At 38.9% G+C, this 16,643-nt stretch overlaps 1 protein-coding gene across 1 annotated transcript in view; it reads left to right on the top strand.

The window, feature by feature from the left end:
* AQR (aquarius intron-binding spliceosomal factor) overlaps window positions 1–3,803 on the top strand; it is an 88,290-nt gene extending 84,487 nt beyond the window's left edge. Inside the window, exons 33-35 of the mRNA XM_090270383.1 lie at window positions 824–998; window positions 2,075–2,188; window positions 3,232–3,803. Of these exons, the coding sequence (XP_090126509.1) occupies window positions 824–998; window positions 2,075–2,188; window positions 3,232–3,582 (640 nt within the window). The 3' untranslated portion in view covers window positions 3,583–3,803. The remainder of the gene's footprint in view (window positions 1–823; window positions 999–2,074; window positions 2,189–3,231) is intronic.
* Window positions 3,804–16,643: the final 12,840 nt, after the last annotated feature.

The following is a 16,643-nucleotide window of genomic DNA, read 5'->3' as shown; positions in this document are numbered from 1 at the left end:
GAATACTCACAATTTAAATAGCCCTGTAAGAGCATCTCAAGAAAACAAACTGAAACTGCCCTCTGTATTTGAAACCAAAATTTGTTTTTCTTACTAAAACACATACTGAAAGTGAGGTGAAATTAGACAATATATAGCCCTCCTTTTATAAATTTATTTGATTCAAATAAAGTTGTAAAAACATATTCCCTTTAAAAGATAAATAAAACTGGCAATTTATTAGACATGTGTAAAGTTATATCGTTCAATTTAGCCATTTTTATTACTGTTTATGTGAAAATTGAATACTTTAGGTACTAGAGTAAATATGTGAATAAGACATGGTATTATGTGTATGTTGTATCATATCATCATACTATATGTTTATATCTGTAATTATTATTACAAATAAGTATAACACTGAATGATATGGTAAGAATTATCTGGGACTAAAATTTGACTTTGAAGAGCCAGGGAATTTGGTAGGTAAGAAGCAGAGGAAGGGTTGGTTCAGATGGACTTAATAGTGATGACAGACAATTGAACCATAACACCAATATAGCTACTTAGGTTTTTTTAATCACGCATCAGTTATTTTGTGATTCCCCCTCCCCCCCCCAAAAAAAGCCAACATAGAGATTAGTAATAAAGCATTAACTTTGTACTCGGTTTAGTAGTCACATAACACTGATTAACTTAATGTTTACTCTGTTAAGTTTTGAAAAAGTTAACTTTTTATTGACACAGTTTAACAGGAATATTTCATGGAATATGTAAGAAAAAGCTGCATAAATAATGTTATTAATCTTGCTGTACATTAATTAATTTTGTTTGTTTTTTAAAGGGATGTTCGTCGCTTAGTGGTGGCCATGTCTAGAGCCAGACTTGGACTTTATATCTTCGCCAGAGTATCCCTTTTCCAAAACTGTTTTGAACTAACTCCAGCTTTCAGCCAGCTCACGGCCCGCCCACTTCATTTGCATATAATTCCAACAGAACCTTTCCCAACCACTAGAAAGGTAGGACTTCTGTATTCATTGTATAGAGCTGCATTCTCTTATAGATGACCCCATCAGCTAGGTACATGTCAAAAAGTTCATCCAGTCACTGATTTAGAGTGCTGCTTGCGTTAAGGAACTAAATTAGATTTTCTGTATAAAAATTATATATGCCAACATTTATTGAGTACTCACCACGTATCAAGCAGTTAGTTCTATACAGACCTTATCTCATTTCATCTCAGTAACAGCCCTGTTCAATAGGTTTTCTCATTAACCCAAATTCTGCATGAAAAAATGGAAAGTTAAAGAAGTAGCTTGTCCGTGCATCTGCTAGATACAGAATCCAAGATTTGAATACCCAAGTAGGCTGACTCAGAGTCATTGTTAACAATCATTGTACTGTGCTGCCTCTCTAGCTTTATGAGGAGAACTTAATTATTTGATAACAGAGTAATAAATGGTTTAGCTTTTGAAGAAGCCTTAAGAACAGTGGTTCTCAACCTTCCTAATGCCGCGACCCTTTAATACAGTTCCTTATGTTGTGGTGACCCCCCAACCATAAAATTATTTTCATTGCTACTTCATAACTAATTTTGCTACTCTTATGAATCGTAATGTAAATATCTGATAGGCAGGATGTATTTTCATTGTTACAAGTTGAACATAATTAAAGCACAGTGATGAACTGCAAAAACAATATGTAATTATATATGTGTTTTCCGATGGTCTTAGGCAACCCCTGTGAAAGGGTCGTTCGACCCCCAAAGGGTTGCAACCCACAGGTTGAGAACCGCTGCTTAAGAAGCTTACATTCTGGGAAAATATGAGAGAGAACAGCACATACTCAACAAAAAAATATACTCAGAGAAATACCACTCCATCTTCTTCCATCCCTGCTACTCCTATCTCTCCTTCTTTCTCTGCTTTTCCCTCCCCTTCCTTCCATAACTAAACAATCCCTTTAGTTTCTGGTTTATTTTTAAAAAACTTATATTCACAGTACACGTCTCCTTCCTGGGGTGGGGGGCAGGGGGGGTCGGCGGTGATTAAATTTTGTGTGTTTGTTTTATTTAACTCTTTTTCCATTCTTCTAGAATGGGGAGAGACCATCTCATGAAGTACAGATAATAAAGAATATGCCCCAAATGGCAAACTTTGTATACAACATGTACATGCATTTGATACAGACTACACATCATTATCATCAGGTGAGTTTTCTCAAAACCGACTCTTATTTTTCTTGTTAAAGAATCTTTTCTGTTTCAGAATAATTTTTTAAAATTTAAGTATAGTTGGTATACAGTATTATATTAGTTATTGAATTTCAGGCGTATAATATAGTGATTCGGCACTTTTACCCCTTACCCCACCAGTTCTGGTTACTGTTTGTCACTGCTCTACGTTACCACGGTATTATTGACTGTGTTCTACTTCACATCAGAATACATTTTTAAATACTTGATTCCTTGTAGAAAATCAGCTAAATCAAAATGTGTTTTTCTTATTCATGTATTATCCATACTTTCAAAACATTTTTATGTAGATATAATTTGGCATACAATAAATTACACATATTTAAAGTGTACAATTTGCCATGTTCTGACATATGTATATATATACCTATGAAACCATCACCATGATCAAGGTAATGAACATATTATCCCCAAAAGTTTTCTCATGCTTCTTGGTAATCCTTGTCTTTTTCCACTAATCTCTTTCCCAACTTTTCCAGGCTCAGGCTCAGCATCTAGAAATCTAGAGCTGCACCAGTGTTCGAGGGAACAGAAGTCTTGTACTCCCTGCTCCCTCCCTGTCAGGGCTTGTCCCACAGTTTGGTTCCTTCCCGCCCCTTGCAGGGCCCCTTGACTGAAGTTGGCCCTTCTTGAGTTGGTGTGCCAATCAGTCCCTGTCAGCCACTGTTTCCAGGTGTGACAACAAATTCTTTTACTAAAAAATCTAATAGGTTCTTATATAGGAATAAAATCTAATAGGTTCTTTCCTCTCTAAAGATATAATATGTATTTTGATCGTTGTTTATGATATCTGTGTTGGCATATTCTTGGAGTCAGCAAAACCTAGGCCATTGTCATCAGAGTTGTTTTGTCTGTAATACAAAATGGCCAGCAGTGTTTTGGAGAAGACTGGAATGGACAATATTTATTGGAAGACAATGTTAATGTGAGAGCTTAACTTTATAAGCCAATGCTTTTTCACTTGAGTTAGTTCATACTGATATTTTCTTTTTTATTAGACTTTATTACAGCTGCCACCTGCTATGGTAGAAGAAGGTGAGGAAGTTCAAAGTCAGGAAACAGAAATGGAAACAGAAGAAGGCATGCCTGCTCCAGCTGACATGCCCAGTCTAACAGAAGCCAGCTCCAGTCAAGAAATGTTCACCCCTCAGTCTGAGACCACCCCTACTCAGCCTGAGACCACCCCCAATCAGACTGAAACCACTCCCGCTCAGACAGGAGATAGCCCCAGTCCAGAAGTAATCTCTGCTCCATCCGAGACCACTGCTGCTGTGGCAGGACCTGAGGCTGTCCCAGCGGAGGCTGACAGCCATCAGGATGCCATCCCTGCGCCAGAGGAGACCAAGTAGCCAAACGCTAGCCTTTTTTAGGGGGACATTTCATTCATAAAGTTACTTTTGTATTTTATATTTGCCTTTGCCATTTTAAAGCTAATGTTCCTTCCTTATTTTTGTTACCTTATCAGTGGTCTTCTTGGATGTATTTTTTAAAAGTGTGTGTGTATGGACAACTCCAATTTTATTTGTTCCGTCAGAAGGTAAAATAATCATTCCTTTGATATTTTTTCTCATTAACTGAGTGTATCCTTAATCATACCTACATTAAAATATTTTTTTATAGAATATGTAAGACGTATGTTACATTTTTAGTGAACTTCAATAAGGAAAAAGATAGAATGCACTGGAAATAATCATTAAGTGCCCCTAAGCAAGTATTGAAATTAAGGAGGAAATCGTTTCTTCTCTATAGTATCAGATGTTCAAGTTGTCTTGTTATTTTTTTGTTTGTTTTAGTCTTTCTTGATGTAAAGGCATTAACAGCCATAGTATATAGGTTTTTCAAATCCATCAAGGAGGTTACATGTATTTCCTTCCCCAAAATTTCATGTTTCAGAATCACCTTAGGGTGTCTGTTTCTTCTTGGGGCCACTCCAGACCTAATGAATCAGAATCTCAGGGTTAGCGTCCAGGAATCTGTACTTCAGCAGGAGCTTCAAATGTTTGAATTGCGGGCAAAGTGGCACCAGATACGGCTGGTGAGGCTGAGCCAGGATTTGTCACTCAGCTAAACAAGAAGAAGCTGGGCAATCCATCTGGGCAGGAAGAAAGATCCAGAGTCTAGGCAGTGTGAGTCAGTGAACTTAACTCCTGTGTGCAGGGTAGCATTCTCCAGTGCGTGCAGAGGCTCTGAGTTTTCTGCTGTTTAGTTCTCTTGGTAGATAACCAACCACAAGGAGACACTAGGACCTTTCTACTCAGGTGTGGCTTGCAAATCAGCAGCATCATTGTCCTTTGAAGCTTGTTAGAATTGCAGGCATTTGGGGGCTCTGCCGCAGACCTATTAAATTTGAATCTGCATTTCTGCAAAGTCCCAGGTGATTTGTAAGCACTTTGTAGTTTGAGAAGCACTGTTCTGAGATCACTGTCCTGTCCTCACATGAATGGTGGTAGGATGATGACCTCCTGGTGGTATAATTAACTAAGCATGACTAATGTTTGTTGACAAGGACTTCTGCTTCTAAGGCCCATGCACATAGTGGTCAGAAAAAGAGGTGAATATGTATGTGAGGGGGGAGAAATTGCCCTCTAGTTCCCTCTCCCCCATTCTGATGTCTGCTAGAGCGGCTAAGAGAAGCAGCCCCCAAAGTGCCTCCTCTATAATATGCAGCTATAAGCTTGGCCACATCCAAAGAACCTTTGATGAAATAAATAAGAATTGCACACTGCCACTGAAATGCTTCTAATCCTGACATTTTGAAGGAATGATTAATTTATTAGGAAATTAAGCCCAAAAAGTCAAGTCAATGATACAGTATTTTTGAGTGACTAGTGTTTGCCCAGCTCTGCCAGGCTGTGGTGGATATGATTCACTCATCTTGTGGGGTGTCTCACTGCACCAGAGCTCAAGTGTAATTGTTGGGTGAGGAAGGGGAATGCAAGTGACGGGGTAATGAGGGCAGTGAGATGCCCCGGAACCTGTGCTAGGAAATCTAGCTCTGTTATCACAGTGAGGATTGAGCCAGACAGTCTGTTACATAATTTCTCGGATTATAAGAATTTGAAGGCAGGTGTTGTGGGCATCTGTATGGGCTAGCACTCACAGAATTATTTTCATTTGTGAATATTTAGTATCAGGCTAAGCAAGAGGGAGAGAACTTTACTGTATTAGTCTATCCTGGAAGAGGTTGATTTTTCTCTCTACCTTTAGAGGGTATGAGTCTTGATACCTGCCACCAACATGAGCAAACTCTGATGCTACTGTCTCATTAAGTAAACTGTTTTCTGGGTCACCATACCTTTTCTTTGCTGCTTGATTTCCTCTCAGATTCAAAAGAAAATTTAATTAGATATGTTAGTCCTTTGCCCCTGCCAAATAAATGTTTGAAAGGACTAGGTGGTAGAATTTGAATAATTGTAAATTGTTTAATCACTGGAAAGGCCAATGTATTGCAATTAACTGGATTTTTTTAAGGAACTTAGGAAATCAACTCATTTTAAATAATGAGGAAACTGAATCAGATAGTCTTAGCCAGGGCGGCAAGTGTAGGAGAGTGGGGTAGAATCCAAGTCTACCGTTTTTTCAGTCCCAAGCACACAGGAGTGATTGTTTCATAAATTCAGGAGTTTTCTATTTAATTGAGGATGAGTGCAGACACAGGTACTCTAGCCATGTGCCCGTTTCACCTTAGTGTTCTCATTGCTCTCCCTCCTGTTTTCCATATCTGAATATGCAGTGATTTGGAATCTATTTTTAAAAGCAAGCCAAAAAGATGCATGCAAAGAGAATGAGTGTGAAATGAAGCAATTCAAGTATTTAGTCTTTTTTCACCAAAATGCTGAGTCAAGAAAGTTTATTACCAACAGTGGAAAATAAATAGCTCCATTCATTGATTTGGGCAAATGAATGAAAAGATCTAAACATCCGGTCTCTGGAAGTTGGTGTGATGGTAGAAGCTGAGGTGCTTTGCTAGATCCTGGGAGAAATGGACCTTTATACTACCATATAAAATGAAGTTTTTTATAACTGGGAGACGGTATACTGTAAAACAGACCTTGGACTCACTCAGACATGGCTCTAATTTTAACCTAATTCACTCTCAGCATTAGGATTGACCTTGGACCAGTTTTGTAACCTCAGCCCCAGTTTTCTTTATGTACAAAATAAGGAAAAGATGTGTATGTTTGTTAATGAGGCAATGTGTATGAAAATATCTGGCATCTAGGTGCTCAGTAAATATTAGTTGCTCTCTCCACTTTTTCCCCAAATCTTTGAGACAAGGTAGGATTTTGCCAACCAATCATCTGATCCGGGGGCTTAGCTCTGCCTCTATCCAGGGAGCATGGAGGATGATCAAGAAGGGGGCACATGGTGGCAACTGACCTTTGAGGATAGTATCTGCTGAAATTACAATCCTGGCAGCACAGCTTAACCACAGGGAAGACACTAAGTACTATCATGCTTCTCATGCATTGATGACTTCTACCCATTCTGAACCCTGGACTCCCCTGCCCCAAATCACCTATATTATTGTAGTTATTTAGTTTGGAGCCTTGAATGCATTTTTTCCTTTTTATCTTGAAGCCACTCCAGTGCCATTTTTAGAGACTTTTTTCAATTAAAATAAGATAAAAAAAATTTTTTTAAATGCTGACCCTTTTGCACAAGCCAGGAGAGCAATTAAAAACAAGCAATGCCTTGCTTCCTGAGAAAAATGCTTGGCAGCTAGCCTTTGTGTAATTATGAAGCAATCATGTTAATAGATGTTTAAGAATAATACAACTGGAGCTGTACTGAGCCAGGGATGGAAATGATGAACATGAGACCATTTTTTCTTCATCCATTGGTACTCTTTAGTGATTTAATTCAGTGGAATCCAGAAGCTTTAGATGCTTTAGTTTTTCTTCTGAAGAATAGACCAGAGCTCAGTCCCCGGGAGCGTGATTCAGAATGCAGCATGGTTACTTCTGACTGTGACGCTTGCCAGCTTTATTAATTTAGCTCTCTCCCTTTTGGCTTATACTTATTTCAGCGGCTGCTTAAACTTTCACACTTACATACAAATATGGCTGATCCCATTATTTCTCAATATATATTACAGGAAGCACTAGTCTTGAAACATAGTCTGAAAAACATGCTCCATCGTCAAGTAAGTTTGGGAAACATTATTCCCCTTTCATCAAATCACAATGTATTGTTAACTAATTAAAAGTTCTGAGAATTCCTGCTAGAAAAAAAAATCATGTTTAACTTAGCATCTCTCAAACTTACTTGACCATAAAACTTGAAAAAATAATAAGACACCTTAGGGAACTTCCTCCACAGAACACAGGTTGGGAACCAATATTTTTTAAAAGAGCAACTGAACTTCGATTACTTCTTAGAAAATTAAGGGGATCATAATATGCCATCCTAACATATGCCACTTTTAACATAAAGATCATTTCTACTTGAAGGCAACTGAGAAGGAGTAGATGCAGGAAGAACTCTGTCCTGCTTCTGCCTAAGAGCAGGGCTTAAATTTCCTTTGTAAGGGTGTCTCCTCTCTTGGTCCTCACCGCTGGAAACGGATGAGACTAAAACGAGTCTACATAAAGAGACTTGAACTAAAATAACCCTGATTTTCTGTCAGTATCCCCATATATTTACTTTTCCACAGTTTACCACCCCTAAAAGCCCAACCCCTTTCTCTTTGCCTGTTTACTTCACCATTTATCACCCTTTGTTAAAATGGTACATAAACTTCTAAGCCTGACTGCTTCTTTTGAGTTTTAATTTCTTTCTGTGTAGTCCCTGTGGAAGGAAAGATTAAAATAGCAAATAATTTGCTTTTATAAACTTGACCATTTGGGTTTTTATTTTTTCCTTTTGTTTTTAGTTCAGTTTACAAGAATATATGCTTTTTCTCCTCTCCTGTCAGCTTTATTCACAGACCCCAGCCACAGAATTTTAAGGTAGAAAGTTTTTCTTCCCCTACAAAAAAAAGGACGAATACATGTTTTTTCTATAAGTAACCAGAGGCTGCAGTAACACAGCTGAAGAAGAAACTGGAGGTGAAGTTATCTGTTCAAAATGTCATATCTGTAGTGCAATTTGTTTAGTGTCGTGTGGCATTAATAGCAATATCCTGAAAATGCAAATGAATAAAAGTCTGATCAACATATGACATATCTTCACATGAGCTGACTAAAAGGTCACTGAGTGGATCAAAAAACTGTGGTACATTTACACAATGGAATACTATGTAGCAGAAAGAAAGAACTCCTGCCATTTGCAACAACATGGATGGAACTAGAGAGAATTATGCTTAGCGAAATAAGCCAGGCAAAGAAAGAAAAATACCATATGATATCACCTAATACAGGAAACTAAAGAACAACAAAAACAAAGGAACTAAATAGAACAAAGAGCAGAATAGCAGTCAATAGGGGGGAGGGGAGAGGGAGAGAAGGGGGATAAGTAAGGGAAGGGTTTAATTAAAGAGCCTGTATAAAAGACTCATGGACATGGACAACGGGGAGGGATATGATTGCGGGAGAGGGGGTGGGTTGGGTGGGGGAAAGAAATTAGGGGAAAAGGGGACAACTGTAATTGAAAAACCAAAATAAAGTAAAAAGTAAAAAAATTTAAAAAAGGTCACTGAGCATTCTGTTTTACTGTTTTTCAGACTTCAGCATTTCACATTAGGCTTTTCTTATTTCTTACTATTTCAGAGGAAAAATAGTTTATATTTCCAGTGTGTCTTATGTCCTCAATTTTTTATACTTTTGTTTCTTTAAAAAGTTTAAATGTTTCCTTTAAAAAGCTCACGTTTCAAAAAGGGAAAGGAATGGCCAGTAGCCATGGGCGAGAACTAATGGAAGAAAATTAAGGCAAATATTGAAAATGAAGAAAATTTCCCTTCACAAGAATGTTTAACATAGAGGACCCCAAAAGTTGCCACACGTCAGACATGTCGAACTCTCTCCCGGTTGATCTCCAGAGATGACCGTCTCCAAGATCCCGTTCTCCATCCGTGACTTACGTTGCGCACTCACCCGACATACCTCTTCTTGCAGTAAGTCTCTGCGCAAGAATCTTACTGGTAGCTGCTTCTGCGAAGATCCCCATTGTGATATATAAAGCTGTTTTGAGAAATTGATTGTTTTGATATTTTTCAAAAAGTAGATTTCTGGATAAGAAGTCATATGAAATACTCTTTTTCTTCTTTAGTTCATTGATTCGTTTGAGATAAAGAAGTCCTGGTTTTTAGTTCAGTTGTTTACAAATAAATGTATCACTGTATTTTCATTGCCCCTTTGCTTCTGATAGCACCTTCCAGTGCTGGTTCTTTCTAATCCCAGATTGTCCCAAGAGTAGTAGTGGTACAGGAATAGACCTGGTTAATTTGCATTTTATTTTGTTGGTTGATTACTTTCACAGAAGTGAATTGAGTTAAATATAAGAAAAAGTTGGACGAGGTCTTTGAAACTATGTAATTCTTGTGCACTCATGGACTACCCAGAGCCTACTATGTGACAGAAAACAATGCCAGAAATAGCCCCATTAATTGGGTGATTTGCCCAGTACACCACAGTCAGTTGAAAGGGGACTAAACCCACCATCTGCATTCCAGGCAAATCCCTTACTATGCTGTTCTTTAAACTTGAGACAAATTAAAGTAGAAAGAGCAATACTTCACACAGAAGCCTGCTAAAGAATTGCTCCCAAGGTTAGAATACCCGAGAGGAGACTACCTTGATAGAATCGGCATAGGCAATAAAAGGTCTATAACCCTTTCTAATACTTCAATGTTTACCACATTTATACTTACGTGTAAAAGCCAGATTAATACTTCTTTTGGTTTGAAAAAGGTACAAGAATTAATGGGAAGGGATTCTAGTAAATAGTACTTAATCTATGTCTCCAAAATTCTAGTAAATTATCCTAAAGTCAGAACAGGTTATATAACAATAGTTTATAAAGAGTGTAATATCTAATAAAGGGAAAGATAAGATTTACAAAGACTTGCACTTTGAATTGCTATTACACATCAACTGGTTCAGCCTCCCAATTTAACTCTACTTAATCACAAAGCCAGCATTAGCACATTTGGGACCTAAAATGAACATCTAAGTAAGTTAATATTCTCAGGAGTATAAGTCTACTTTTTAAAAAACTCTAAGTAATCAATTGTGAATTTTTTAGAGGCTACCATCACACCTGTTCTAGCTGGACTCATTAAATAAATGGGTGGGCTCATTTGAGCAGGTAAAGGATGATTTCTGCAGAAATGTAGTCCTAGCTATGATGAAAGGAATGAACATCAACTGGCATTGATACTTAAATTGATAAGGTGGTTCTCTTAAATTGCTATAACACTATTAGTATTGGGCATAGAAGGAGAAATTATTGGTTCTTGCCTACAGTTGACAATTACAGGGATTACCTTCCAGTGACCTGACTAGTTGGAAATATTGAATGCAGGTCAAATGAATGCAGTTCTCTTACTTGGTGCTCTCAGAACAGTTTTAAAGTATCAGCGAGAGGAGTTTCTAAATCAGTAATATTTGCATGAAGCAGGAGATGTTATGTCTCAGGAGGCATTTTGGGATCTTAAGGGATACATTTAATAATATATTGTAGGAAATGTTTACATTTATTTTTAGGACAAAATGACACTAGAAGAAAGTTTTTGTGTATGAAATATATACTCTTTGTTCCCATGCCAACCATGTGTGACCACCTTTTTTCTGTTAATTTTTTAGTGAAGTGTTTTAAACATACAGAAAAGTACCCAAGTCAAGGGTGAACAATTCAGTAAATTGTCATGAAGTGAGTACCACCATGTAATCACCACCCAAACCAATAAATAGAACATTGCCAGCTCTCCAGGAATTTTCTGTTGGGCCCCCATTCCCTGCCAAAAGAAACACCCTGTTTTTTGTCATGATTCATTGTTCCTGTTTTGGGGCTTTATGTTAATGGAATCATACAGAATGTACTTATTTTGTGTCTCCTCAAATAGATTTCTCTGCATAATGTGAGGTAGGGATCAAGATTAACTGAGTACTATTTATTAGAAGACGACCTTTTCCTTCACTGCCCTGTAATGTCGTCTTTGTCATAAATCAAGTGACTGTATATGTGTGGGATGTATTTCTGGAATAGTTGGTATATTTTTCTATTTTTGTGCCAGCGTTTCACTGTTTTAATTACTATAGCTTGATACTAAATCTTGCTATCTAGTAGTGTATATCTTTTAGTTGTATTGTTCTTCAAGATATTGGCCATTCTGTGTATAAATTTTAGAATCATCATGTCAGTTCTACAAAAAAAAATGTTTTAATATTCTGAGAATTTTATTTGATTTATATTGATGCTGTAGATCAATTTGATGAAAATTGGCATCTTTACAGTATAGGAATATCTCTTTTCATTTACTTAGTCTTAAAATTTTTGAAATTTCATTAATGTGTAGTTTTCTATATAAAATCTTGGCTATCTTTTGTTAAATTTATTCCTAGGCATTTGACCTCTTTATGCTATCATAAATGGTGCTTTTAATTACATTTTGTAATTATTTGTTACTGGTATATAGAAATACAGTGCATTTTTGTATGTTGACCTGGTATATAGCGATCTTGTTGAATTCATATATAGTTTGTAGATTCTTTCGGATTTTCTACATACATAATTATATCATTTCTGAATAATGCTAGTTTTATTCCTTCCTCTTTACTTTTATACTTTTTATTTCCTTTTTAATCTATGTCTTTTATTTCTCCTTTCTGCTTTATTGACCTATTAAGAACATCCATTACAATGTTGAGTAGAGGCAGACATATTGAGTATTTTTTTCCCCAGTCTTAAGAGCAAAATTTTCAATATGTCACCATTAAGTATAATATCTGCTGTAGGTTTTTGTGATACTTTGTCAGAAAACCATTAAGCAAAGTCAGCACAGGTTAAATAACAATAGCTTTTAAAAAGTGTAATATTTACCAAGACTTGCACTTTAAATTACTATTATACACCAACTGGTTCAGCTTCCCAATTTAACTTCAGCTCCGGAAGAGAAAACAAACGACACTTTCATCTTAGCAGGATCTGGAGTAGTACTGTCGCCCTTTGTCAGCTCTGCTTATGTAATTCAGAAGAGCACTTACCGCTGTTAAACAGGCTGTTCCCCAGAGAGGGCCTGGGTGAGCAGCACCCTGCCAAGTTCCCCATTAGTTATGGAGAAAGGCCATTTGTATCTGGAAATTGCAAATCAGCCAGGCAATCACCATGCAGAAATAGCCCCCATGAAAATAAAGCAGTGCTATATTTGAAGCCTTAATCGTGTATATTTATAGACCCGAGTTCAGTTCTATTTGGAAATTTTCACATTATACAGTAACATTGTGATAACCAACATGCTCAGAGGGTGAGGGGATGTTTGATCCACTTAAATTGTATGAGTAATGAGCAATTACAAAATAATTTTTCTGTCCACCCTTTGCTAAATGGCTTTCAAAAATTGCTTAAGTCGGCTCATAAGATTGGGCCACCTGTGAGGTGAGGTTGTGGGGAGGAGTATGGAGGTGGGTTCTCACCAGATTTGTACACAAGAACCACTATTCAAGATTCAGTCTATGGCTTAGAACCTTTTTCCAGGACAAAATGAAAAGCACTTTGTTTGGCTAACTGTACATATTAATATTTTAGGACTCAGTATTAATAAGTTTATCAAGACACTTCTTGAGAGAAGACTTGAAAAGATGGTGGATACTTGAGGGCCCGGGATACCTGGAGTGAGAGCAATTTCATTCACCTGTTTCCAAATGCTGCCCTTCTTCAGTGAGTACTAGCACTGATCTCTGAGGACTCAGCATTTTGTGGATGGCTCAGAGTCACACATGCAGAATGACTCAGCTTCCTCACCGTCAGGCCTGCTTCTGTGACATTCGCTGTCCCCTCTTCTAGTCACTCAGGCTGGTCAAGGCCTCACTGAGCAAACGGTCTAAGGAGGTCAGGGAATGAGGCATATGGGTAACTAGAGGCAGAGGGAACAGCAGTGTGAAGGGCTTGACCCAGGACCGGGCCGGGAGTGATTTAGGTGAAGGAGGGGAGGCCAGAAAGGAATGCGTTGGCATTTTCCACAATTCAAATTAGAAAGCTTAAACTTGATTTTGACATCTTTTCTGCCTCTATATTTTAGTCCACTCGCTCCCCTAATGCTCTGAAATATTTCTCACAGTTGTGAGCCCCCTCACCATGCCCGCTGGCTATGGCAAGAGCTTGGTTCCTCCTAGTCTCCTGGCTTTCCTGCCCCCCCCCCCCCATCTGTCCTCCATTTACTGTAACAGTGAGCCTTTCACACCATATATCTGATCATGGGGCTCCCCTCTTTGACATCCTCAATGGCTCCCCATTATCTCTGCATCCAACAGAACTTTCTGCAGAAAGGGAAGTGCTCCCTACTCTGTGTGGTCCAGTGTCCACAAGTGTATTGAAAATGTGGTTAGTGAGACTGAGAAGCTGAATTTTAAATTTTATTTAATTTTAGATCATTTAAATAGCCACATCTAGCGAGTGGCTTCAGTATTGGAGAGTACAGTATTTCCGTGGTTTTTAATCTTTAGAGAAAGTCATAGTGCCCTTTAGGAAACTAATAAAGGTTTAATTTTTCTTTCGCAATTCAGTTGCAATACTTTTCCTAGAATTCTTTTTTCCAATCTATTAACTTCTATTTTTCAATTACAGTTGACATTCAATATTATTTTAATGTGTTTTAAGTGTGCAGTATAGTGGTTAGACAATATAATTTACGAAGTGATGCTCTTAAAGTACCTTTCCTGGCCCCAAACATAGTTATTACAATATTATTGACTATATTCCCTGTGCCACACTTCACATCCTTGTGACTATTTTGCCACCACTGATTTGTACTTCTTAATTCCTTCACCATTTTAACCAAGCCCCTAACCCCCATTCCATCTGGCAACCATCAATTTTTTCTCTGTTACCTGTGAGTCTGGAATTCTAATGACTCATGATTCCATGGGGTCCACCCATGGATCCTGGTTAAAATCCCTGGTCTACAGGGCAAAGTCCAAGCCCATTTCTGGGGCTGGAAACAGATAGCATGTGGATAATGTCCTCAGTCTCAAGCTAGATTGGAAGAATGAATTGTCCTGAGCTTCTAGAAGCAGACCAGTTGGAGGGGTGGATGATGATCAGGAATGGAAGCCAGGGGCCAGTCCCAGAAGGGCCATATTAGGTGTCAGGCAGCACAGCAGGGGAGCTGAGGAGGGCAGGAACCGTGGAAGCTCAGTGCCAGGTGGGGCAAGACGGCATGGTCCACACTGGAGGCCGTGCGTGAGGTGGGGTTGTGCTGCCAGTGCTGGGACACACTAGTCTACTGGCAGGGGCAGTAGCCCTAACCCGGGAGCCCTGGTTCACCATCACACTTTGCCAGGCTGTCGCAGTTCCCCCAAACACAGCATGCTTTCTTCTCTTTGCCCAGATGGCCTCTTGCTAAAGTGCTCTTTCCTGTTGGCCCGGCAAACTCCTCATTCTACAGGGCCCAATGCACCTCCTCTGTGATGCTCCCTCACCTCTCTTCCTTGTGAAATGGCTCCCTCATCAGCCGCACTCTCACATCACCACCTCTCCCAGCCTCCCAGCCTCCCAGCCACCCAATGTGGGTTGGTAGTTTGGGAGTGAGGAGAACCTAAATTAAAAGTTGCTAAAGTAACTTTGCCATTTACCAATAGAGTGACCCTGAACCACATTGCATTAGTTTTCTCATTGGCATAATTGGGGTAATAATACCTTCCTAGAAGAGTTGCTGTAAGGATTAAATATGCTGACATATGGGAATGGACTAATGTAATGCAGACACATAGCAGAACTCAATAAATAATAGCTGTCATCCCTATTATCATCATCTCTCTGAATGGTGGCGTTACCACATGATGCTATAGTTACCTGCTTATAAATGTTCTTCTCTCCCACACTAGATTGGATTCCAAAGTGTCTTTTTCATTCCAAGCAGATTAGAAGCCACCTGATACAAAGAAGGAGCATATGACCTGGTTTGTTAGGCAGAAAAGTCCAGGAATCATTTGTCTGGTTAAAAAAAACTAGGGCACCCTTACTGTGGTATGTATCATACACTTCGATCAGACAGACCAATAGTAAATGATTATGTACCATCCAAACTGCCTTTGCATGGCTTGAAGTGTCCAAAACGGCCAGATTAAGAATGTTCCTTCTCAGCTCTGGCATTGTCCAAACCCTCTGCTTTTTGCATAACATGGGTTAGCAGACCAATGTCAGACACAGCACAAGAAATGGGACTATCTCTGTTGAGGAAGACAGAGAGCAGGTGTAATCTGAGTGGGGAAAAGACCTGAGACAGTGATGACAAGGACCATGATGACGATGATGGTATTTATTGTGCATTGAGGCATCAGACACTGTGGCATGTGTTTTACACAAATTATCACATTTAATTTTCACAATGACCCTTGATACTATGCGTCCTGTTTTAGAGATGAGAAAATTGATGCTTAAAGAAATTAAGATATTCATCCAAGATTTACACAGCCAATAAATGGTGGAGCCAGGATTTGAACCAGGGTATTTGAATACAGTGCCTATTATGTGACCGGTGCTGCCCAGAAGGGCAAACCCAGGTTTTGAGAAATGAAGGAGTGGCTGGGGGGGAGGGGGGCCACCAGGGAGAAGAGTAAGGCTCTGAGGGTGCGTCAGGGGCCCTGAGAGACAGAAGGAGGTATAGAACCCTTGTGTATTTATTACTGAAATACGTGTGGTGAGTGAGCTAGCTCACTCTAGCCTCTTTTTAAGTTTAATTTAATTTTTCCCATCAAAAAGCTGACTTATTCTCTTTTATATTTTTATTTTATTGAATGTATTGGGGTGACATTGGTTAATAAGGTTATGTAGGTTTCAGGTGTACAGTTCGGTAACACATCATCTGTATATCGTAGGCTGTGCTCACCACCCAAAGTCTAGTCTGCGTCCATCCCCATTTGTCCCCTTTTTACCCTCTTCTACCCCCTCCCACCAACTCTAGCCCTTAAATGAGTAAATTAAGCCCCACTTGGTTTTCTGAATATTTCTGCTGGTGACGGTGCATGGACGGGTTGCAAACCACCCCACCCTTTAGCACCATCTCTGATGGACCAAGTGTATTCGAGTGGCATTCGTTCCTCAACCCCACGCAGCTCTTAAAATGTGATAGCTTTTACGTGTGTTAGTGTAACATCATGGCTTCACTCACATCAGCCCTGGGGGGGGGGGGCTCTTCCTCAATCTTTTTTCTTTTTCTCAGAAATGACTAAAAATTTGGCTTCAGAAAATGATGACTGGCTGCCTGCTGCTGAGCCACCACTCAGCTGCCGGGACCAGGAGGGAGGTCGCG

Source organism: Furipterus horrens, unplaced genomic scaffold, assembly GCF_987537825.1.
Source record: "Furipterus horrens unplaced genomic scaffold, mFurHor1.1.pri manual_scaffold_3, whole genome shotgun sequence".
NCBI lineage: Eukaryota > Metazoa > Chordata > Mammalia > Chiroptera > Furipteridae > Furipterus > Furipterus horrens.
This window is presented reverse-complemented; position numbering and strand designations above follow the sequence as displayed.